Consider the following 25,200-nt stretch of genomic DNA (forward strand, 5'->3'; position numbering starts at 1 on the left):
CGGCGGGCAGGTGCATTTATACCTGCTCGCCGAGATAAATCCTCGGCAAGCAGGCATACATATCCCACCTCGCCAAGAGCCTCTCGGCGAGCAGGTATAGTTGAACCTGCCCGCCGAGGGGCTCTTGGCGAGAAGGTATACTTGAACCTGCCCGCCGAGGGGCTCTTGGCGAGCAGGCTCGGCGGGCAGGTGTTTGTATACCTGCTCGCCGAGAGTTATCCTTCTCGGCGAGCAGGCAAGGCTCTCGGCGAGCGGGGATATGTATGCCTGCTCGCCGAGGATTTCTCTCGGCGAGCAGGTATACATGCACCTGCCCGCCGAGCCTCTCCGCGGGCAGGTGCAAGTATACCTGCTCGCCAAGAGGCTCTTGGCGAGGTGGGATATGTATGCCTGCTCGCCGAGGATTTCTCTTGGCGAGCAGGTATAAATGCACCTGCCCGCCGAGGGGCTCTCGGTGAGCAGGCTCGGTGGGCAGGTGTATGTATACCTGCTCGCCGAGAGGCTCTCGGCGAGGTGGGATCTGTATGCCTGCTCGCCGAGGATTTCTCTGCGCGAGCAGGTATACATGCACCTGCCCGCCGAGGGGCTCTCGGTGAGCAGGCTCGGCGGGTAGGTGTTTGTATACCTGCTCGCCGAGAGTTATCCTTCTCGGCGAGCAGGCAAGGCTCTCGGCGAGCAGGTGCATGTATACCTGCTCTCCGAGAGGCTCTCGGCGAGGTGGTATCTGTAACTGCCCGCCGAGGGGCTCTCGGCGAGCAGGTATACTTGCATCTGCCCGCCGAGGAGCTCCCGACGAGCCATGGTGCACGCCTGTGAACGCCCATGTGGGGGCGTGCACGCCCTCGCACGCCCATACAGGGGTGTGCATGCCCTTTCGCCCTTTATCAAGGGTGTGCGGTCCCACACGCCCTTTTCAAAGGGCGTGGGCGAGGGCTTGCCTCCGGGGGACGGGTGTGTGTTCATCAACACCCGTTCTTGCTCAGGCAAAGGCTGAGCAGTGGCTTGTCCTGTGCCAAGACTGAGGGGCAGCTGGGCCTGGGCCAAGGCTGAGCAGCAGCTTTGCCTGGGACAAAGCTGAGGAGCAGCTTTGCCTGGGACAAAGCTGAGGAGCAGCTTGTGAAAATTGCAAGCTAGAGGCTTCAGCTGTGCCAAAATGGGCACTGAGCTGTGTGCCAGCCAGCCCTGAACTAGCAGATGGAGTAGCTTTGGAGCTGAAACCAGAGCTGTGTTATGTCAGTTGTCATCAACTGACTACTTTTTTTTCCTGGTGAAGTCCTTCCCTCCGGGAGGGGTCGAACCAGCCAACTGCTGCACGGCCCGCAGGAGGCTGGGACCTTGTGTTAAGTTCGAAGTTTTATGCACACTGACATCTCCCAGCCAACATGCTTTATGATTTTATGTAAACCATGGCATATGTATGCAATTTTGAACATAAACAAAAGCAAGCAGCACTTCTTTTCAAATGTGAACCTAGTCGCCCTGCCGCGCCAGGCCGCGCCAGCCCGCTTCTTGGATCAATCATGAGATTCTCACGGTCTCGACACAGCCCGAGTTCTGTTCCAGCAAGTAGCGTCCGTCGTCCGATATCTGCAGCACTGAGTCTGCTTGTACATAGAAGGCCTCTGAAGAAATCTACACGGACTGTCATCCTTTTACAAAACTGCTTGGCATCCCACCGCGAGTTCTGTTCAGCGAAGTCAATACGCCCCCTACATCAATCAAGCCCTTAAAGGTTCGGGACACTATCGGTCGGATCGAGAAATGGTTGAGGGAGCGAACATGCAAGTAGCGGCGATGATCAGATCTTTTCGATCGATTAACCCAGATGGAAAGGCGGAGAATGACTACCAAGGTAGGGAAGATTCTGTTCTCTAGGTAATAATGGAGATTCAAGATAATAATTTTCTAATGATTGAAATCTATTATGCTATCAAGAATTGTTCAAGCAAGCAAGCAACAACTTAGAAAGACGAGTGCGCAGCCATCGTCCCCGGAAGCTGTTTGATTGCGATAATCTATATGATCCTCCCAACAGGTTGGAACATACTATCCTGCCGGCGTTGAAAGGAAAGCTACGGTCGTTATCACTTGCTCTGAATGAATCGGACTTGCAATCAAGTCAGTCGAAATCCTGGTATGATAGAGTTTTCGACCACTTAATAGAAATCGAAGACCTCTTGGAACAGACAGATATTTCTGTTATATCCACTTGGAGGGGCTTAGAGCCCATCCAAAAATTCCCAATCATCGTCAATCCTCCTTTCAGAGTCGAAAAACTTTTAAGTCTAGTCGAAGATCTGTTCGAACACGAACTTCGTCAATTGTTTCAGGAGTGCCAAAACTTTTTCGATCATCTTGACAGTCTTTCAAGCCCATCGACCAGAGATCCACCAACTGCCGCACAAGGAAACCTTGTCGAACAAAAGACAGTTGTGTCTGTTCGAGCGATTGATTATATCGTCCAATCTTTCCGAAAACCTTCGTTGGTGCTGGCAAAGGAACGATGGCACGACTTGGCCACAGGTTTCGATTATTTCTTTGAATTCCCTCCGGAAAGAGCAAGCTTGTATTTGGTTCAGCCCCATTGGCCCCTCCCAATGAAAGAGGTATATATACACAGGAACCTGATAACAATGATGACATTTCCAGCCGCAATTCCAATCATCAAATTATGTCGGACGTATTTCAACAAACTTGTGCGATCGGCCAGCAGTCACTCATTGATTTTTACTTCTCCATCCATGAATATGGAAGAGGAGCGACTGATGGAGTTGATAGAACAAACGATGAATTTTAAACAACATACATATACTTTCTTGGGGTCGTTTCAATGCTACTCGCCTTCACTCGAAAAAGCTTTGGACGAAACAAATTGTTTCGAAAGTGCGTTTGACGGATTAACATCGCCCATCTTAGAGGACTATTGGGACTCGTTGTTAGCAATTCAAGATCCACGTGTGGATCAACAAGCGATTGCCGATGCTCGACGATGGCTCAAATCTTGGAAGTCCCTGTTTTCTCTCGCCGTTCAAAATTTTGCGGAAGTTATTCGAGAGTTAATTTGACTAATTCCCGCTAGCGCAAGTACTGTTGTCGAGGTGGAATTTGATGCCGACGAAATTAGAGAGCTTCAATTGCGAGGACGGCTCGGATGACGAGGAGGGCTGATGACGAACAAGACAAATAATATGTAAGCGGACAGCAATTTTAAGCCCGCTTGTCATTCTTTTTTTGGAAAAAAATCTCAACTCCTTTTGATTTGTTGTTTGAATCTTGAGTTCAAGCTGATTAATTTATTCTTAAAACATTTCAGAACTGCTTGTAGATGTACTTCTGAAGAGAAATACCTGGCGAAGCAGAACTGAGGAAGGCCCTAGATTTGAAATATGTCCGCTTGGAGATCTCAAAATTGGGTTCGAAATGATCCAAATTGAAACATCTTTGTGTTCACAGGTTGTCTATCTTCACTGTTCTTCATCAAAGTGCACAATATTGCATTAAATCTGAGGCCTTGACCAATCAACTCCAGGAAATTCATTTTCTGAATCCCAAATTTACTGGATGTCTGGAGGAACAGATTTTGACGTCTGGGCCCGGGCTGGTCCTGGGGAATTTTAGAAGTCAGGAATTCAATTTATTGGTGTTGTTTGGGAGTCAGAATCATAATTTTGCCAAGATTTTTTTTTAAAAAAGCCAATACCTGCCAGCCTAACTATGCTACTATTAGTGTAGTTTTTCACTAACTTGGTGTATTTTTCCTTTGCTATGCTATACTGTAATTGCAGTGCTTATAGTATTACAGCTACAGCTACACAGCTTGCATGGTTTTTTTTACATATTTTTAGCTGCTAGAAAGTAGCTAAATTTAGTGGGACATCACTGTGCTATTGCTATGTTTAGTGTGAGACCGCTATCATAGCAATTAAATAGCAACAGTTTTGCTTTTTAGTGGCTATATTTTACTTATTTTTAGCTGCTAGAAAGTAGTGTTGAGATAGTGTGTAAGCATCTTCCTATCTAGTATGCTTCTAATATATACAACCACAACTTAGCCTATATTACACATGTATATAGTCTAGTTGTTTCCCTCACTGTTATCCTTCCTCACTGAATGATGATTATACTTTGACTCATTGTGCTTGGAATTTGTCCTTGACATCTTGTCAAACTTCTCTTAGTTTCATGTCACCCAAGTTACCCTCAACAAGTAGCTGAATTTAGCACTGCACTTAGAGATGGGCGCAGAGAACCCGTTGCCAGTATCCACTACCCGCTGGCGGGTACCCGCTGGAGGCTCTTGGGTACCCGCCAGCGGATGCGGATGTCTGAGATTCCGGCAGAATCCAGCGGGTACCCGTGTATTCTGGCGGGTATCCGCTATCCCTAGGGTATGGGAGCTGCGGCGGTCAGCAGCCATAAAGCCATTCTATGTTGCTGTTGATTGGGGGGAGTCGCTCCCGGTTGACAGCAACATAAAGTAGTCAACCGGGATGAGTCCTTCCCGGTCAACAGGGTATTGAGCAGTTGACCAGGAGAAATCCCTCCCGGTTGACAACTAGACATACCAGTCAACCGCGAGGAATCCTTCCCGGTTGATGACTATACACACCAGTCAACCGGGAGGAATCCCTGCCAGTCAACAGGTATTTCTAGTTGTCAACCAGGATGAGTCCTTCCCAGTCAACAGGCATATGTATCAAGCAGTTGACCAGGAGAAATCCCTCCCGGTTGACAACTAGACATACCAGTCAACCGGGAGGAATCCCTCCCGGTCAACAACTATACACACCAGTCAACTGGGAGGAATCCCTCCTGGTCAACAGTCATATTGAGCAGTTGACCGGGAGGTGTCCCTCCCGGTTGACAGCCATATGGAGCAGTCGGCAGGGAGAAGTGCCTCCCGGTTGACTGACATATTTATGCAGCAGTCAACCAGTAAGCACGTTTTGAGGGGCGGGTATCCGAAGATACCTGCGCGGGTATCCCCCCAGGCACGCGGGTACCCGCTGTCGGATGCAGATGCCAGGAAATGGCTAAAATTGGCCGCGGGTACCCGGATGCAAAGCGCTCATCTCTAACTGCGCTACAGCTATGTTTAGCATGAGACTGCTATTATAGCAATTAAATAGCAACCTTTTTTGCTTTTTAGAACAATTGGCAAGTAATAAAACTTGAGCACCTACTTGATATCTGCACTATTGATGTAGGTCAAATATGGGCTGGAGTCTCATCACCTCCAACGGTGCTAATGCTGCGCTAAGCTGTGCATGTAGTGATAGATTGTGTGACTGAGTTGCACCAAGATTTGGGCTTCTGTATCTCAACTGCTAGCAGTTTCTACAGTTTTTCTTGTAGTGAATTACTTGATGGGAAGTGACATGATACAGCTTTGGTTTCTGCTCAAGTGCTGCTCCCAAGTCAGTTCCACTAGCACATGTAGAGCTTTCAGGACTGCACCAGAGCACTGAATGTGGTAAAGTCAGCTGATTTGTCCCAGGAAAAACTGATTCTCAGCCAAATCTGAGCAGTGAGCATTGTTTGAGCCTGGGCCAAAGCTGAGCATTGGCTGGTCAAAGCCTGATATAAAGTCAAGCATCATCTGGACCAAGAATATTCCAAATCTGAGAATTAGCTGAGCCAAAAATGGACCAAAGTTGAGAATCAGCTTGGCTAAGGCTGTTCCAGAGCTTGAAATCAGCTGGGAAAAGACTGTCTCAAAGCTTAACATCAGCTCATCCAATAATTTTCCAAAGCTGAGCATCAGCTGAGTCAGTACTGGTCCAAATCTGAGCATTGGCTGAGCCAAGTCTGTTCCAAAGCTAAGCATCAGGTTTTACAAGACTATTAAAAATTTGTGCATCTGCTGAGCCAAGGCTGGTCCAAAACTGAGAATCAGCTGGTACAGGAGTGGTCTGAAGCTGAGCATCAGCTGGGTCAAGGTTGATCCAAAATGGAGCATCAGATGTGCCAATACTGTTCCAAAGCTGAGAAATAGCTGGTCCAATTCTAGTCAAAATTTCAGTTTAAACTGAGCCAATACTGGTTTAAAGCTGAGAATCAGTGGTTCAAGGACTGTTTCAAAGCTGAGCATGAGCCAGGCACCAAAGCTGAGCATGAGCTGGGCACCAAAGATGAGAATGAGCTGCAATCCAAAGCTGAAAATGAGCTGCAAGCCAAAGCTGGGCATCATATGAAAGCCAAAGCTGAGCATCAGCTTACCAGAGATGAGGATTAGTTTGGCCCAACCAAAAACTGAGGAGCTCCTTTGGAAATTCTGGAAGGTTTGTAGATGGTGGGTACTGGGTCCGGTTAACACAAATTAGCCCAACAGAATGAAACATCTCTTTATACAGAGTGAAATAAATAAGAATCAAGTCCTTCCAAGCTGCAATTCCAATCATCAAGTTAAGATGCACATACTTCCTCAAACTTTTGAAACTAAAACACAGTCAGTCTTTATTGTTAATGTTTACCCGCCCCAGCTAGAGATACATGAGGATCAATTGTTGGATTTGATCAAAGAAACAAAGTGTAATGGTGACAATATATTCATACCAATTTAGGCCCCGTTTGGAGCCAATATAAATATAGGTGACATGATCATTTGTAAATTCAATAAAAAATACAAAACTCAACATAAAGAATCCAATTTTTTTTTGTAGGAAACCTACAGTACTGGTCTCATCAACTATGAAGTCAGATTTAACTGAATCAGCCATCTTCAGCACCATAATACCATTATATTGCTTTGTTTTGGTCAAAAGCAATATAATGGTACTACAGTACTGAATATGGCTGAATCAGTTGAATCTGACTTCATAATTGAAGAGACCAGTATTTTAGGTTGCCTAGAAAAAATATTTGGAGGCTTTATGTTGAATTTTGTAGTTTTCATTGAATTAACCAATGATTATATCACCTATATTTATATTGGCTCCAAACAAAGCCTTACTTTGCGCACCGAGGGAAACTTGTTGTGCACAGGAATTTCTGTTGACTCAATGTCATGTGACCTTGGGCCCCCCTCCCTGCGCGCCACCAGCTTGCCCCAAAAAACTATCCACACACAGGGGGTGCTGTGCAGTGACAGGTGGCCAGGCTGAGACACTACGACCATCCAAAATCCCCTTGATGACTGTAATAGACCGTTCAGCAGGAGTTTACATCCCTGCTGATGACCAGAGTAGACCGGTCTTTGAGAGGACACATCCCCCTGGATGACCGGTGCAGACCACTCATTGAGAGGCTACATTCCTCTTGATGATCGGAATAGACTGGTCATCAGGAGGTTACATCCCTGCCAATGACCGGTCTACTCTGGTCATCAAGAGGTTACATCCCTGCCAATGACCGGTCTACTCTGGTCATATAGAGGATACATCTCTCTCAATGACTGGCATTCCGGTCATCAAGAGGATGCATCCCTCTCAATGACCGGCATAGACCTTTCATCAAGAGGCTACATCTCTCTCAATGACCGGCATTCCAGTCATCAAGAAGACACATCCCTCATAGAACGGTCATCAAGAGGCTACATCCCTCTCAATGACCGGAATAGACCAGTCGTCAAGAGGCTACGTTGAGGGACTCCTGTCCGTGCTAGGCGGTGGCAGTCAGTTGAGGGGATGTTTGCTGTTTAGGCTGCCCTCAAGGTTGGTGGTCCGTGAAGATGAGCGCTGGAAAGAGGGGATCTGGGATAGCTTTGTGGTTGTGGGGGTGGTTTTGAGATGTTTGCTGGGGTGTTGGATCCTCGGCAGCGGTTGTTTGTTTTGAGAGGTTGCAAGATGTGATCTTAAGGACGAGGAAAGAAGGGATCTGAAACTCTGGATGAAAGGTGATTGGCGGGCAGAGCCCAAAAGTTTGAACTCTGAAGATATGATCTATAAACTCTTGATGGTCCGTATTCTGGGGATTAGAATGCCATGGCCACCCATCATCCAAGTTTGAGCTAAACTTGGACTCCGGGTGACATGTCACATACATTTCATCACATCCTCCGCGCGCTACACGCGCACACACTCACAACAACAAGAGAAGCAGGAGAAAAGAAAACAACACAAGGAAAGAAAACAAAGGAAAGCACAGTGTGATGAGGCAGAAAGAAAAGATCCAGAGAGAAGAAAGGAAGAAAGGAAAAGAAGAGACAGAAAACACTCAAGACAGACAAACCAAACAGCAAGGGAAAGAAACCAGAAACAACGAAGGGAATAAAACCACAGCAGCCGCTGTGTTAGGACCAAGAAAGCTGAAGAAGAATGGGGGACTGAGAAGGAGTGGGAATGGAAAGGTGGAAGGAAGGAAAAATGAGGGAGGGGGAAGAGATCTTGAAGGAGGAGGAGTTGAAGATGAGAAGGTGATGGAAAGGAATCTTGAGGTTTGGGTTCTTGATGCCTTGATGATGAGGTCTTGAGGATCCTGGCAGCGGTGATGATACTGACTAGCTGGCCACAAGAGGGGCCACCACAACGTCCCTCTCAATGACTGGAATAGACCGGTCATCAAGAGGCTACATCCCTCTTGATGACCAGAATAGAATGGTCATTGAGAGGCTACATCCTTCTTGATAACTGGAAGACCAGTCATTGAGAGGCTACATCCCTCTTGATGACCGGAATAGACCATTCATTGGGAGGTTACGTCCCTCCCAATGACCGCAGTAGACCGGTCATTGAGAGGATACATCTCTCTCAATGACTGCCATCCCGGTCATCAAGAGGCTACACCCCTCTCGATGAATGGAATAGACCAGTAATCAAGAGGCTACATCCCTCCCAAGACTGGTCATCAAGAGGGATGAGAGGACACATTCCTCTCAATGACCAGTACAAACCGGTCATCAAGAGTGTGCCCTTCAAGATGGCACATCATCATTGAGAGGGTGATGCTCTGGATGAAACACCCTCTTGATGACTGGTCTGTCATCAATCTCAATGACCAGTCTACCCTGTTCATTGGCAGGGATGTAACCTCCCAATGACCAGTCTATTCAGGTAATTGAGAGGAATGTATCCTCTTGATGACCGTGTAAGGGTTCTGGGAACCCTCACTAGATGGGTCGGAGAGAAAAGGGGCCAAAGGCAAGTATTGTGAGTTTGTCAAGGAGAAACAAGAAGAAGGAAAAACCTAGGTAGAAGACCAGCTTGAGAAGAAGAGAAGATAAGTCAAGTACTACAAGCTTTATAGAGAATCCTACAGTGTAATTGTGTATGTGTGTTCTAGCTTCAGTAAGGGTGAAGACCTTACAGACGGTTCTATACCAGTCATTGAGAGGGATGTGTCCTCTTGATGACCGGAATGCCAGTGTGGTATACGGAAATGTGAAAAATCAAAATTTCTTTCTCACACATATAATTACCCATACTAGGCCTCAAGATCCCCCCAAATAGACCCCAGGAATGGATTCTAAGGCCAATTTCACCCTTATTCACCACAAGAGGTGTCACTCAAGCCCCGCTGGATTGGAAGTTACACCTCTTTGGACCCCACCAAACACCTATCACATGTTCAACACACCCAGCCACCAGCCTTTCACCAGCCTCAGTCAAGGATCAAAGAATTATGCTTATACATATCACATGATAAAAACATACATCTCCCTGTCAGACTACATTTATTACATAGTATCAACTACTCTTCTATTTCCATACTATGACATCATCTTACACTGGGTCTGCAGCCTCAGACTTCATTTACGCACTCACTGCATATTTATGACACTTCATGCAGCCTACTGTCACTTCCTGTCACTTTCATGCAGCACCAATGCAGCCTTCTGACATCCTTTATGTACCCCTGACATGTTATGACATCATTTTTACATTGTAACTACTGCCACCAGCTAAAATGCCTCATACCCCCTGTCTAGAATAGCTGAAACCCTAACCTAGGAGCCCCCCTCAGAGGGGGAGCTAAAATATCTCACATTTGTCTATAAAAGGAGCTCCTCCTCTACCCAGTTCTCTTCTCCTCAGTTCAGTACTCACCAGTTATTTACATACCACCCTCACACCTACCCTTACCACAATACAACCCTTATATTTGCAAATAACCACTGAAATCACTCTCAATTCTCACATACCCTACAAACCCTCATATAGTGGAAATCTAACCATTATACTGTGTCAATCAAACAAACTCATCTTGAGCCAACCACTCCTATCACTTGAATAAAAAGCTTGCCAAGCCTAGCTTGGTGGGTCTTAGCTGATAGCCAGAAGGGCAGAGTTTGCACCTCCATAATCCCCTTCACCATTCAGAAAAAGGTTCTCATTACCACTTTTGAGTCTTACACCGGTCATTGAGAGAGATGTATCCTCTCAATGACCGGTCTATTCTTGTCATTGAGAGAGATGTATCCTCTTGATTACCGGTCTATTCTGGTCATCAAGAGGGATGTGGCCTCTGGATGACCGGTTGGTGCCAGTAATTGAGGGGATTGACTCCTCCAGATGGCCGGATCAGTGTCTCAACCCGGCCACCTGTGACCGCACGGCACCCCTGTGTGCAGATAGATTTTTGGGGGGAGCTGGTGGCGCACACCAAGGGGGGGCCAACATCACGTGACATTGAGTCAACATGAATTCCTGTGCGCAATGAGTTTCCCTCTGTGTGAGAATTAAATATGTATTTATATTTGAGGATACAAGCAGCTCTCCATTGCATGGAATCAAAAGTGTTTTACAGGCAACAGCCCATTTTAAAAGTGACCTGGACAGACAAATTGTGCCTATCCTGGAGGTCTATTGGGACTCATTGTTAGCAAGTAAAAAAGATCCACAGGGTGAAAATCAAGTGATTGCCCATGCTTTTCAATGGATCAAAAATTGGAAGTCAATGTTTTCTATGATGACTCATCATTACATCAAATTTATGAGCTGTGATGACATGCAGCTCTAGCCAGGTCATGATACTCACAATGTAGAGGTAAATTCTGGTTACATTAAGGAGGCATTCAATTGAAATGAGAAAAAAAAATGATTGATGGCTAGGAGGATGGACAGGAGAACAATCAGGAAGAGTCTGATGGCAGCTAATGATTTCAAGGTCTTGCACTGGTGTTTGGATGGCATTGCTTGGGTTTTTGCTCCTCAAACTGACATTTTATCACCCTAATTTTGCATATTAATTGACAGTACATTCCCAATGATTAAAATATCTCATCTTCTGCATCCCTAATGTCTGGTTCTCAGCAAATTCTTATCCTTAGTCCTAGATTATTGTGCAATCTCTAAATTCTCACATGTTCCCTTAAGCTTGGTAGTCTCTCTATTTTAATTATTTCCCTTACCCTCAAGTCTATCACAATTGTACCATTTTTCTGAATTTGATTATCAACTGGGATTGTTTTTCCATTCTTGGTAATTACAGCTTGAAGCAAGTAGTGTTTTATCCTAAGGCCATTTAGTACTTGACTTGTAGCATCTTATCAGGAGTGTATGTCCAGCTGCGCAATGCTTGTATCTATCATTCAGATGTAACTGGTCATTACCATCACAAAGGCAATTTTCCAAGATCTAAAGCTGAGAACCCATCTCTTGTGATATTACAATCAGTGTTGATGTGAATGGTTCTTATGGTTGGTAATATGGCAGGAAATAAGGACCATGGGGATTTGTTGTAGAAAACCCTTGATAGGTACTACTCCTAGACATTTCTGATTTTGTTACAGTGTTTTTTTTGCATGTTTTTTTGCTGTTGCACGTGAATTCAGTGAAAAGAAAAAGTAACTTTCAGAACTTGTACATGATCCCAAAAATAATCTCCTGGCCACTAGTCAAGCTAGAAAAGCGGCTTTTTGAATGATGAAGTGATAGTGCCTTTCTATTTGGCAAGGTGAATTGAAACAGAACCAGATCCAGAATAAATGAAAAAATTCTTTGCAGGTACAGGAGGCTGATTTTAATTCTAAAGGACACAGCTTGAGAACAGGGTGTGATTCAGATACAGTAATGAGCAATGAAAGCTGTGGTCTTTGATCAAGCTGAATGCATTAAGAGCTACCTACATGCTATGGAGACTTGTGTTAAGAATTGGTTGCTCTATAATTACACTTCCTCTCAGCAGATCAAGGCTTGAAAGCTGGAGTACATGCAGCCTGGCTTACACAACTGATCCTACAGCCGTTGTGTTCATGTATTGGATTAATGACAGAAGAAGAAACGTGAGGATTTCTAGCTTTTTGAAAATAATTACAGCAAATTAACTCTCTCAAGGCAAGCCTGTGTTTCCCCAAGCGGCCCAATATCCTGCAAGGAATCATGGGTCGGGAAGTGGATGAAAGAGATGGGCTGGCAGCCAGTGCGCACCAGCCTATTTTGCTAGGATGGCCGGCGGTCGACGCGCAGATCTTCGCGTTCTTTTAGAAGGTACATACGTAGATTGTAAGCGTGTCGAGCCGGAAGGAGGGTGTCGGCGGCGCCGCTCAATGGCCATGGACGCGTTAGACACGCGTCGTGGGCGGCGGCACTACATGCATAATTACATATTTAAAGGAGGTCGTGCACCGATGGTGGGCGAAGAGATTTATAAGATTATGAGATTTTCAAGGCTCGTTTATAAAGGAGGACGATGTGCACTCAGGAGGGAGGAGGACACGGGGTGTGCACTGTGTGTTTTGGAGCCATCAAAGGGGACCAAGACAGATCGCGATTTGGGCAGACTTGATAGATACAAACAACAAGGGAAAAGCCATGTCTTTGAGAGATAACCGGCCAGCGGCGGGGGGATAGCTCGGCAAGCTTCGATCTATAAAAGATGTAACTCTGCTCCATACTCGATCCTGTCAATGGCCGCAATCGCCGTCTTGTCTCTTTGGGACCAAACAAGGATGGACAAACACTTTTCTCAGGGTGTACTTTAATTTTTCTCTCCTCCTCCTCCTCCTCCTCCAGAGCCTTACAAGATGCCCTACATACTGGATATGGGGATGTGGACGGAGGTTTTTTTTTTTTTTTTTTTTTTCTGCTGCGACGGTTTAGGCTCGCTTGGCAAGGGCAAAAAGCACGAAGCTTCCAGCCGAGGTTTAATCGGTGCAGAGGAGGGGCGTTGGGTGAAGCCTGTGGCTGTCGGCTGAGTGGCCGCCGCTGCAGCCGTTGCCGTGGTCTTTGTCCAGATGGCCAAGTCGGATGATCTCATCTAGCTGGGATCTTGCTCTCCCCCCCCCTCCTCTGACGCGTCGAGAAAAAGCTTAATGGTGTGGATCGCGCCTGTCTAGACTTCTCGCTGTTCTGAGATTGTATGCATGTTTGTGTTTTGCCCTGAATAATTGCTCCTTGGTCGGTATCACCTTTCGGTTCGGATGCAGGAATTGAGCGCAAGGGTTTTTCAGGTACTGTGAGCGGCCAAGCCAACGGCTGGAGGGGGATGTCTACATACAAGTTGTGGTGAGATGATGCAAGTGGCAGATTGCACGATACAACATGGAACTTCTGCGGGGGGCGGGAGCTGGCTGAGCCCGGTGGGAGGGACAAAGTGGGACAAACAAAGCCCTGGAAACTCTGGAGTTTTTCAGCCTCAGCCTGCTTACCCACTCACATGTTTCTAAGCGAGGAGGTGTTCTTCCTCCCTCGCAGTCGCAGTCTTTCCTCTGAGTCGGACTCCTCCCGGCCAACGCGTCCTGTGTCCCAATATCGACAGCCGAAATGTTTATCAGTCGCTTTGCACCGCGAGCCTATCCGCGTCTTTGAGCTCTTCGGTGACTTCTCCAGTCGATACACATTTATTTATATTTATTTGTTTGGGTTGACGACTTCTAACGAGCCCAACGACAGCCTGTCCACGCCCACTGGCCCAGGATCGATGAGCACCTTATAGCTCTCCTCCAGCAGCAGCAGCCTGAACTCAAGCGAACCGACGAACGAGCCTGCTCAGCTCACCTCGCAGAGCCATCCGAGCACCTCGGGAGGCCAAAACCTCTTGTTCCGCATATCATACAGGCCAGCAAATCGGTAACTATCCTGCCATCCATATAGATATACATCCCAGTATCCCCCTCTTGCCCCCCCTGCCCGACCATGGGTGTCGGCCTAGTCGCACCAGTAGTCGTCGCATCCATCTTCAGAGTCTTATATCCTCTTGAGATCTCGTGATCCAAGCACACCAGGCCTCCTGTGTTGTCCGCTCGGCTCGACCCTCCCCCCCTCAGCCGGGCCATCGGCCAGCCGACCCTTTCTCCTCTGATCGGCAGACAGCCAGCTGCTTGTGCCCACTCCAGCGTGGAGTGTTCCCCAAGCTGCCCTCCGGCGCTTTTGTTGTCCAGTGACTGTTCCTGTACAGTCCCGTTGATTTGACCCATCGCCCATCTTCCTCTCTCTTCGCCCGTCATCCCGGCCAAAACAACACGCTACAAGTTTTCGCCCGGCTCTCTGGCGGATGCCCTCTCGGCGCGCCCGTCGACTAGCGTGCTGAATACTGTCCTAGTCCCATTACACGTAGCCTGTACACCCCCCTCCCCCACTCGCCTGCCTCTGTGCTTCGCCATCTGCCTCAACACCATCCAAAAGCATTATTTTCAATTGATTGGAGTCCACTGATGCTTGCTGTTCGTTCTGTCTCCACAGCCACCGAACCAAAGCTTGCACGATCTCCCCCGCTCAGCACTCGCCCGTCCATGGTGAATGCACGCTGCGTCGACTAAAGATCCCCCCTCCCCCAGTTCATAACGACCTCCTTCGCGACTCTCTCTCTACACCCGTTGACGTTGACGTGTTAATCTGAACCACCCCGAAAAAAATTGCAGTAAGGAAAGACGAAACAAAAGAAAGAAAGAAAGAAAAAAAACAAAACAACAACAGACAAACACATTATATATATAATATACAAGATACTACAACAGCAAGTGAAGAGACGCTGGACAAACAAACCGCCTGACACCACTGGCACCATCCAGCTCAAGCTAGTCACGCTCGCCTGGTCCCGGTAGATATCGTCACCTCACCTCACCGCGAAAGCTTCCTTCGCGTGCCTCCGTCTTCTTCTCGTCTGCCTTTGTCACCCGCACCCACTGCCACTGCGCCCAGTCCCGCCAACGCTGGATTCCATTCAGCCTCCCCTCTCCGCCAGCCTCGGCTTGGAGCCTCCCCCGACCCTGCTGGCCTCGCGTCTGTCTCCCTTGCTTGCGCCCAATGCCCTGACCCAGCAGTCCGCTGCCAGCCCCCACCCCACCCCCACCCAGCCCAGCCGGCCCCCGCCCACGGCCGCCTCTGCCCGGCCCACGCTGTCGGCCACTCTTGGCGCCCCCAATCTGTCCCCGCCCTCCCCAGGTGATCTCTCACCCGCATCATCCACCGTCTCCTCGCTTGACAACACCCCACTCAGTCCGCCCCTCCGCCTGCTAAGCGTGGCCGATCTCCACCTCCACTCGCCCGCAATCTCCGCCCAGAGCTTCCCCCAGTTCACTCGCCAGTCTCCCGAGCACTCTCTCGCAGGCCTCAGCAGCAGCCACCCTCCCCCCAGCAGCAGCAGCACCAACCTTGTTCATCCCCCCAGCCATCAGAATACCACCCATCATCAGCGCCACCCTTCCCTCTCGCGCGCCCACTTCCCCCCTCCCTCGCTCACCGCTGGGTACGGCTTCGGTGAACTCGCCGGGGCTCTCGGTGTCCGCCCGGAGATCCGCAAAGTGAGTGATATGACCATCCACTCGGCCGACCATCCCCCTTCGCCCGTCGAGCCAGTCAATCTCGATCAGCCCCGCCCTCAGGCCCCCCAGCCAGCAGAGGCCCTCCCGCCAGACGCCCTTCGCGGCCACGATCCCCGCGAGATCGGCAACCATGCCCATCAGCAATTGAGTACCGTCGGCGCCGACTCTCGGCTGGAACGAGCGTCCACCTCCCTCGCCGATTTTCAACCTGCCTCATCATCATCCACCCTGACGAATGCTGCTGCTGCTGCTGCTGAGCCTGCTGCAGAATCACAGCAAGATACGATAAACGAAAGACATACGAACCTTTATGCCAGCTCACCGATCATCGCCTCTTCCATTCCCACCACTACCCCCACCCCCACCCCCACCGCCGCACCCGCCCGATCAAATCCTACTCCGCCCAACCCTTTGCACGCCAGCTCCACGACTCTCCATTCTTCTTATGCTCGGCTACCCCTCCAATACTCAACAGCCCCCCCATCCCAAAACCTGCCTGCTTCGTTTCAATCGCAACAAGGACATTCAAGCTCTTCGATCGACCTAACCCAGCCATCCTATCGGCCTGATTGTGTTTCCTCATTTGAACATACCCCACATTCAACCGTCGGACTTGACCCAACCGCTGGCTACCACCCTTCCCCCTTCCTAGCTCACCATCGTCGGAGTCACAGCAAGCCCGATGGACGCAGTAGCATGTTTGTAAACCCATTCGTAGCCGGCCCCCATCCTAATCATCCCCCATCCTCCCCCGGCCCCTCCTCATCTTCACAGTCGCAGAACTTTTATCAACCGCAAACCCAGCCCCGATGCTCGTTGACAGCTGCTTCTACGCCCACTAGACATCGCCTGAGCATCTCTTCACAGCCTGGCTGCCCATCCAGCTCGTCACTCCTATCTGCCTCCAACCGGCACCGCTCACAATCGACGGCCACCAGCACATCGCGAGGATGCGAGTCTTTTAACCGCTCCGCCATCGGCCTCTCTGATGTCGGTAGCCCTAGCTTTGGTACGGCTGCAACCGCCATGGGCCTTCTCAGTCACATCTCCGCCCCGAACACTTTCACGACTAAGGAATCATCAACTCACTCGTTCGAAGCCCTTGGTAGAGATCATTGCAAGCCTAATAGTAGAGATAACACTAATCAGTTGGAGCATACCCATCAAACCGAGAACACCAGTCACATGGAGCACGCCAATCACATGAAGCAAACCGGCCACATGGAGCATACCAGTCAAATGGACCAAGCTGGTCAACTGGAGCCACCAAGCCAGACAGACCCCTCTGACCAAAAACCCTTGCACTCTCTCCACACACATCATCCACCTCTCACCCCTGGATTCACCGGAAGTGCGTCGTTCAGCTTCGGCAACTCTGCTAGCAATCGTCCCAAGTGCGAGCTGCCCAACTCCGATCTGGCCGACCTCACCAGCGGTCTCGTCGGCCCGTCTAACTCAGCAATCAATCCGATCCCCATCGGGATGAGGCCAGACTTGGCGAATCTGAAGGATGGCCCTGATGGCCCCAACGGCAAGGTCGGTTGTCTTCTTCCCGCCTTGATTATGGCCGCTGCGGAATACCATCTACATGGCCCGGCGTAGTTTTTGTCTCAAACGCAGCACTGACCTGACTAATGTTTGTTGTTTTAGCCCGGCTATCCTTACGTTGTTCTCATTCGGTACGCCATCTTGGGTAGCCCCCACGGAAAACTGACCTTGCAAGAGCTGTACGAGACAATTATGGACCGATTCCCGTATTATCGTACCGCTGGAAAAGGTTGGATGAACTCGATCCGACACAATCTGAGTCTCAACCGCTGCTTCGTAAAGCAGCCTCGACACATTCTGTTAGTCACGTCGTTCTAATGACTGCCTGTAGATGGATAGCTTACCTTTGATACCTATCTTACAGGGACCCGGGCAAAGGTTCCTATTGGACTGTTGACCTTGAAGCTGAACTATCCACCTCAAGGGCTCGCGATCGCAAACGTGCCAGTGGAAGTTCAAGATCAAGCATTGGTAGCATCAGATCTTTGAAGGGCAGTCGGCGAGACAGTCTGGGTGGCGATCCACGCTCACCAACGCTTGATGAGATCATCGGATCCTCTCCAAGTAGGATGCTTTACATGTCCGACGATGAGGCAGACGAGGTTCACGTCCAACCCCTTGGCAGCTTCGGACCGGAACATACATCCACTTTTACCGAGGATGGCGATGGGGATACGATGATGCAAGCTGCCGAGGGAGGCTTCCAACAGCCCCCTTCAACGCCAATAAAGTCACCCAAGTCTGGGCGAATCAGTGTCAAACGCGCTCCCAAGCCTACCAAAATGAAGCAACAAGGGCTGAAGGTCCAGGTTTCTGGCAACGCGGATCTCAACAATACCCATCTTCCTACCAATTCATGCTCACCGTCAACGCCAGTGACTCCTCATCAGCTGTATCATCAGGTGAGCTCGACGATTCTCCTTCTGTCTGCTGATCTTCATTAACACCTGTGTTTTATTCTTTTCCTCCCTCACAGACCGATGCAGCCTCCAATCTTCTCCAAAGTCCATTCCATCCCCAAGGTGGATATGTATCTAGCCCCCCTGACACGATCGGCCGCACGATCCCTAGAACCGGGTCTCCTTACCGAGGAAGTTCACTGATGCGGTCCCCACTCACTTCGATCATGGCATACTCAGCTAGTTCGCACTGTCCGACGACTGCAACCACGGCAGATAGCAATCAGATGGACCCCACGTCTCCCAGCTCTTCCGCGTACGGCTTCAGTACCGGAGGACTGGGCAACAGCTACCAACCGTCATCGACTGGGATGGTGAACTGCCGAGAAGCCGGCCCGCCATCCCAGCATCCGTTCTCATTTGGAGGCCAGCCGCATTCGGCCTACCAGCCTGGCTTCAACCCGTTCAGTCCGGCGATGATGCACAATCCGCAATCCAGTCCCTCGGCCGGGCTTGGCGATCGGCATCCGGCGAGTGCAGGGCCCTGGTCGAGCTCGTTCCAGGCTGCCACGTATTCTCCCGCCGCCCCGGTCAGAAGCGCGGGCACCGGCCACCATCAGCCGAGTCAAAGCCACAGCGGCGTGTACGGCTTCCAGCCCTCGGCGATGGCCGGGATCGTCCCCCGCCCACGGTTCTCCGTCTCCGCCGGCGGTAACTCGAGACCCGTCTCGTCCGAGTCATCCTCCAACAACCCGCCCCACGGTGCCACCGGTCGACAGACGCCTGCGTCTAACGGCTCCGCCGCCTCCCGTCGGTCTAGTATCGGCGGCCCTGGATCCACTAACTTCGTCATGGTCGACGGATACGTCAATGGGAATCCTCCTGTGGACTCCTTGGGACGCCCTCACTCGTCCCAACCTTTATAAAAACATCACACCAACAACCTCCCTTGAAATCAACAACACTACGATTGTACATGTAGAAAGTATGACGATGATGATCTGACGACGATAACTTTAGTGTGTGTATGTGTGTGTAACTCCTGCTTGCTTACGTTCTTTTCGGATAGAACACTTTTTTTTGGCTTCCTTTTTCTTGCTTTTCTTTTTGGGAACACAGAACGAGTGGATGGCTTCTCTAACAATGTAGCATTCGGAAACGAATTTCCTTTATTTTTATTTTTTATCCTTGGAGATGCCCATCTCTTGAAAAAAACATACACACACACACACACATATATATATATATACATACATATACATACATAAACTTGTTGTTGATCGTCGTCGGTGCCCTCGAGCGGCCCGACTGTCTCTCCCTGCCCTTTCCCCTTCTTGAAATACGCTTCAATGTGCCTTGTTTTCTTGTTCTTTTTTCACTCTCTTCTTCTTGACATAAATATTTTCTTTTCTGAAAAAAAAAACAAAACCCTGGTTGGATTCACCCTGTGTCTTCGTGCATGGAGTTAGCATCATTTTCCGGCTCGGTCTGGGCGAGCCACACCTGGCCGGACACGCAGTGCGGCCACGCCTGGCCACAGTCAGAGATCGAAGTCTCCTCCTATCTTCTCGGATCCATTCTTCGAACCATCGATTCACCCCCTCTCTTCTCGATAGGTTTCCGGACTAGATCGTTCTTCTCCCTCCTGCAACCGCAGGGCTGTTCATTTCTTGTGATCCGAGCTTTCCACACTGACATTGGCCTCTCGAGCGTCGTTCGCAGCTCCTTTCTTGTCTCTCTTCGGCGTCGGCGCTGTCTTCTAGAGCTCACCATCATCTCGCACAACTCATCTTCAAAGGACACACAGCAACTCCTCCCCATTCCACCCCCCCTCTTTCCTCAAGAAAGCAGATTTTTCTTGGTTCTCATACTTCATCGACACGCTTTGAGGTGTAGCTTTGAGGTGTAGAAGACGGGATAGTCAGAACGCTCAATAAGCCATGTTTCGTTCCTCGATTGACCCGTCGCGCTTGACGAAAACGGGGGAGCAGCGTGCACTGTTTGGAGCTTGCGGAGGGAGATCGTTGAGTGATCTCGGTGTCTATCCAAGTAGTGCAGCGCAACCACCAGCAGTCCAGTTCCAACTCCATTTGCCAAGCCTCTTCACACTTTACTGGAGTTTATAGCGCATGGTTTGAACTTGAACCCCAGCAAGAACATTCGTAGTGTAGGGGTTATCATCTGAGCTTCCCATTGAGGATCTGCTTAGGACCCGGGTTCGAGTCCCGGCGGATGTAACTTTTTAAGCCTCCCAACTTGGTCAGTTTGGAAACCAATGTCAATGATGGAAGTTTACAGGAGCAAAGCGGATGTTGAGCTCAACACTAGCTTAACAAAGCCTTTCGAGCGGAGGGTCCGGGGGACCCCGCCCGGAGGGCTCTCCGCAGGAGAGGCTTATATGAGTTATGTCTTGATTTAAGCAGGAGCAGAAAGGATCTGCTACACTAAGGCCCCAATTATAAACAAATATTTGAGTTTTATTTTGAAACTATTCGAAAAGAAATTTGAAACGGAAATGAAATCAAAATGAAAGATTTTTGATTTCAAAATCCTCTCGGAAAAACTTCAAACAACAGGGTGCACATATAAACAATTGTGCATCCCTGAGCAAGTAGCCTGCCGGAGTGGGCAGGCAGGGGCGATATGTCTGCAAAACGGGCAAGCTGGATAGAATACAGCTTGCCTGTTCAGCCTTGGCTGTCTGAACCAAAGACACATACCTATGCAAGGATCAATGGGGTGGTCTGAACCCTCCAAGGGCCCAGTTGGCCAACCCACGCCGCCGGCGGCTGTCTGATTGAACGGAGTGAGTATACCTTGGCTTCGCGGGATCTCATCGTATCCAATATCTTCCTCATAGGCGTGACAGAACGGGGTGACATGTCCCGCGCGGCCGGCTCCATGGACGTTCGGATCATCTGCGGCAAGATCATAGCCGTATTGACAAGCGTTTTGTCCCGTGGTCCCGCCGCCAAGGGCAGGATCATATTGCCCCTGGTGGTCCCGGGCTTCCTGGAGGTGTTCATAAGGGTAGGCCATCAGTGTGTATGTTTGTCAGTGAGTGCAATCGTGGAACGCAATTATCGGTGCTGCAGCAGCAATTTTTTTCATGTGCCAGCCGACCCCCGCCCGGCGAACTCCGCCGACCCAATACAGCCATTAAATGGGGGGGGGGGGGGTCTGAGGCACCAGTGGCCTGGCAACCATACAGGCATACTGCCTGTTCAAAATTTTGATTCCGCAAATTTTGAGATTCTGGAATCTTGAACACCCCTCCCGGGTGTGTTTGAAGAGATTTGGGATTATTTTGAAATGAAAAGAACTCAAAACAAATTTGGTTTTGATTTCAAAACGATTTCAAAATAATCTCAAAATTATCTCAAAATTCCGTTTATAATTGGGGCCTAAAAATCCCAACCAATATATAGAAAAACTGAATACACAGAGTTTTAGGTTCTGTTCTTGCAAGGAATTTGAGCCACTCATTTATCTTGTAGCCAGAAAAACAATTCCTGGAGTCCCAAACAAGTGGAGCCTCATTTGGAAGACTTGTGCATTTTTGATCTTTTGAAAAGGTCAACAGATTGGGATAGAAAAAATCTGAGTAGACCAAATTGTAGAGAAAGAAAAGTAGCATAGGGTACAGATAGGGCATATTGGTGGAGAGGCTGGGGGCGGAGCTATAAAAATTTTAAAAACCTCTCAGCCAAATGAACTTTCTGCTCCTGCGTAAAATTTGGGATAATGCGCAAGTCCCTCCCTGCGGGAGGGGCGGCTTCGCCGCCAGCCACAGCGCTCCCACCAGGGGGGACATGTGTTAAGTTAGAGCTCAACAAAGCCTGCGAGCAGCGCAGAGCTGTAGGTGCAAGCGGGGCTTATGCCTAGCAAGCAGAGCCTCGCGCGACATGATCTCACTTGGAACTGTAGTTTTCTTCAAACTTAGTCAGTCCCTCGCGCGAAGCGCAAGCCTCCGAACCTCTTCTGAGGGGCGGGCAGGGGCTAACTTAGCTAATTCCCTCCTTGGGGGAGCGAAGCAACCTCCGAAGGAGGGACTCACACCCTATGTGGACCCTGTGGCCTGAGAGAATTATGACTTTTGGTGGGGACTTTTTTAGAATCACTCTCCCTCATGAGCCTCTGCACCATTTTTGAAATTGTTTACATTTCTGGGATGGCCCAAGCTGTCCCTATCTTTCTACTATTTTTTCCCATCCTCAACACCTCTTGTTGAGCTGTAATCAGAGTTGTAACATCATGGATTCCAGATTCTGTACAGTGCAACATGTGTGATACGGGATGTAGCCAACTAGATGAAGTTGCAAAAAAAGACATTTGAATGTCATTACATATCCCTAAAAATAGGACAATAGGTGGAAAGATTCTACTTGATGTTCTGCATCTTTTGTTCCCCTACAACTCAATCACATAATGTGATGTGATGAAGCTACACAGGATTGAAAAAGGCCAAGTTCCTGATTCTCTCAGGCTGCGGGGTCCACTTAGTGTATAAGTCCCTCCTTTGGAGGGTCCCTGCGGGACGGCGTCCCCCCTCCACAAAGAGAGGGACTTAGTTAAGTTAGGGGCAGGGGCCCCTCGCGCAAAGCCGAGCCTCCGAAGGAGGGACTTGGGACTAAGCGGTGAAATTTGGCGTGAGTCCTGAGTACAGCTTTCACCCATTTGGCTGATGTGAAAGTTTGGTACCACTTTTCTATAGCATCCTGGTGGCCAAATGGCCCGCCCAGGTGCCAAATTGAAGGTCTGCATCTGGCCTTCAAGACTACATAGGCCACATGTTGATGCCTTGAATGGCCTTAAAGCTACAAGGATGTCAAGTCATGGAATCATGATTCCAGGATTGATCTTACATCCATACTATTGGATAAGTACATGAAAGTTTCAATTACTTCTAATAAGTACATGAAGTATGTTTATTGTTTGAATTGAACAATGAACTACATTTGGTATGCAGGAGTATGCAGGCCACACATAAAATGTGTACAGGAGTTGAAAAAAACACGCTCTGCTGGCTGGGACAAGCTCGGCATGGTTTTTGAAAGCATGTCCAGCAGCTCTACAAGGGGCTTGATGGATGGTGGATGGCTGGCTGCCTGCGCAAGAAGCTAGGCTTCAAGGCCATGCCAATCATGGGCCTATCCCGGCAGTGGTTGATGTGTAACAAAGGATTTAATGAAATTTGGGGGTTGGCCGAGCCTCCGGCCCGTCAGGATTCACGCCAAACCTCGCCGCTTGGGGGCAAGCCTCTCTGTGAGACAGAGACCCTGCGGGGCCCTCCTCCAGAGAGGCTTTGTTAAGCTTGAGTTTTCTTTGCATCTTAGTTCAAAAATCAACACTCACTTGCCACTAAATTCCAACCTACCTCCATGAAGCGCTGGCTTCCTGGCTAGCTTTCTATCTCCTCAATTTTTGTATGTACAGTGCCCGGAAGAAAATTTTCGTTAATACTAAAAAAATCATAACTCAAAAATCACAGCGCTTTATGTCTTGTAATTTTGGGAGCTTATGCTAATACAGCTCCTTGAAACAATCCCACAAAGGACAAAAAGATATACAGTCATGTTTTTTTTGTATCATTTTTTTTGATCACCGTACTTTTTGAAAGAAAAAAAAAGTACTGCCTCAAAAAATTAGCAAAAATATGGCTGGTGTAGCTGAGGATCAGGGAAGAATGATAATAAGATAAAATACAAATATTTTTCAAAAGTAGACTGTCTTTTTTTTGTGTTTTGTTGAGGTCACCATTGAGTCGGCTCGCCATTCATTTCAATGACAGCCTGCATGTGCAAGGGCATCAATTTGATGATATTGATGAGGATGTGCGATGGGAAGTCGTCCCAGGTTTGTTTGAGGGCTTCATGTATTTCATTGACAGATCTGGGATGATAGAGTTGCTGAACATTGGTCTTGAGGACCTTCCATACATTTTCAATTGGGTTGAGGTCTGGTGATTGAGGAGGCCAGTTAGGTAGTTTCTTGATGTTGACTTGAGCTCGGAATTCGTCTGAGAGCTTTGCTTTGTGCACAGGAGCACCATCTTCCATCAGAACGAGTTGACGCAAACCATTGGGGTCTTCTTTGTGTAAGAATGGCAGCAATCCTGGCTTGTAGACATTGTGAATGAAGTCAGAGGCTTTCCTTCCTTTCAAAGGTACGAAAACGAGGGGAGTCTTGGTTGTATCAAAAAAAGCACCCCAAACCATTGTCGAGGTCCGACTGCTTTTGAATGTTGGTTCAAGGCACTCAAGATTGTATTTTTGCTTCTTAGTTCGCCAAACGCGGACCAGGTTTGAGTTCTTGCCGATCTCAAAAGAAGATTCATCGGACCAGATAACCTTTTTCCAGTCGGCAACAGTCCAGTTTGAGTGCTTGTGAGCAAAGGCCAATTGTTTCTTTCTCTGAGCTTCATTGACGTAAGGCTTCTTGACAGCAACACGGCTGTCGTAGCCCAAATCGTGGATTCGCTTTCGGAGTGTTTGGTCTGAGACTTGTGTTTGGATGATCTCGCCCACGTCACTAAGTTTCATTTTTTGATTAGATTCAAGGGCTGACTTCAGTTCTTGCAGGTCCCGATTGTTTGTCTTTCGAGGGCGACCTGTTCGCTTGGCAGTTTCGACTGTCCCTCGCTCGCGATTCCTTAATGGAGTCCACCGTTGAGCGAGGAAGCTTTGCAAGTTTGGCAACTTGTGAAACAGTTGATCCAGTCGCCGCCATCCCAACAACAATGGCTTTCTGCTTGGTTGTGAGATGCTTCTTTCCTCTGTTTTGAGCCATTGAACTAGTAAAAGTGGTCAATTGCACTGATAACTTTTTCTCAATTAATTTATCCTTTGACTTACCTGAATTTGAACAGGAACATTTTTTTCTCTTGACCTTCAAGAGTGGTGATCGCAATGGTGGTATGTAGTCTGGGGGTGGGCGGGCTTGGGCGGGCTTACAAACTTTGGCTGCGCAACCAGCCAAATTAAATTTAACAAAAATTTTCTTCCGGGCACTGTACCCTGCAAAATTTTGAAATCAAGGCAATCATTTGGTCCAATTGAGGCTTTTGATCCCAAAGCAGACATATCAATGGTTGCAGCTCATTATGGTGTTCAA

The 25,200-nt window shown here is 48.7% G+C and overlaps 2 protein-coding genes across 2 annotated transcripts; both read left to right on the forward strand.

The window, feature by feature from the left end:
- Positions 1-1,761: 1,761 nt before the first annotated feature.
- Positions 1,762-3,065, forward strand: PtA15_16A242 (uncharacterized protein; the record flags this gene model as incomplete). Its single annotated transcript, XM_053163914.1, has 2 exons — positions 1,762-1,852; positions 1,936-3,065. 2 exons carry the CDS (start codon positions 1,762-1,764, stop codon positions 3,063-3,065), a joined length of 1,221 nt encoding a protein of 406 aa, XP_053027891.1.
- Positions 3,066-12,424: 9,359 nt separating this feature from the next.
- PtA15_16A243 (uncharacterized protein) lies at positions 12,425-19,013 on the forward strand (the record flags this gene model as incomplete). The annotated part of the gene is made up of 8 exons (XM_053163915.1): positions 12,425-12,438; positions 14,559-14,611; positions 14,888-15,145; positions 15,261-15,822; positions 16,063-17,176; positions 17,291-17,487; positions 17,553-18,090; positions 18,165-19,013. 8 exons carry the CDS (start codon positions 12,425-12,427, stop codon positions 19,011-19,013), a joined length of 3,585 nt encoding a protein of 1,194 aa, XP_053027892.1.
- Between the last annotated feature and the right edge of the window lie 6,187 nt (positions 19,014-25,200).

Source organism: Puccinia triticina, chromosome 16A (assembly GCF_026914185.1).
Source record: "Puccinia triticina chromosome 16A, complete sequence".
Lineage (NCBI taxonomy): Eukaryota > Fungi > Basidiomycota > Pucciniomycetes > Pucciniales > Pucciniaceae > Puccinia > Puccinia triticina.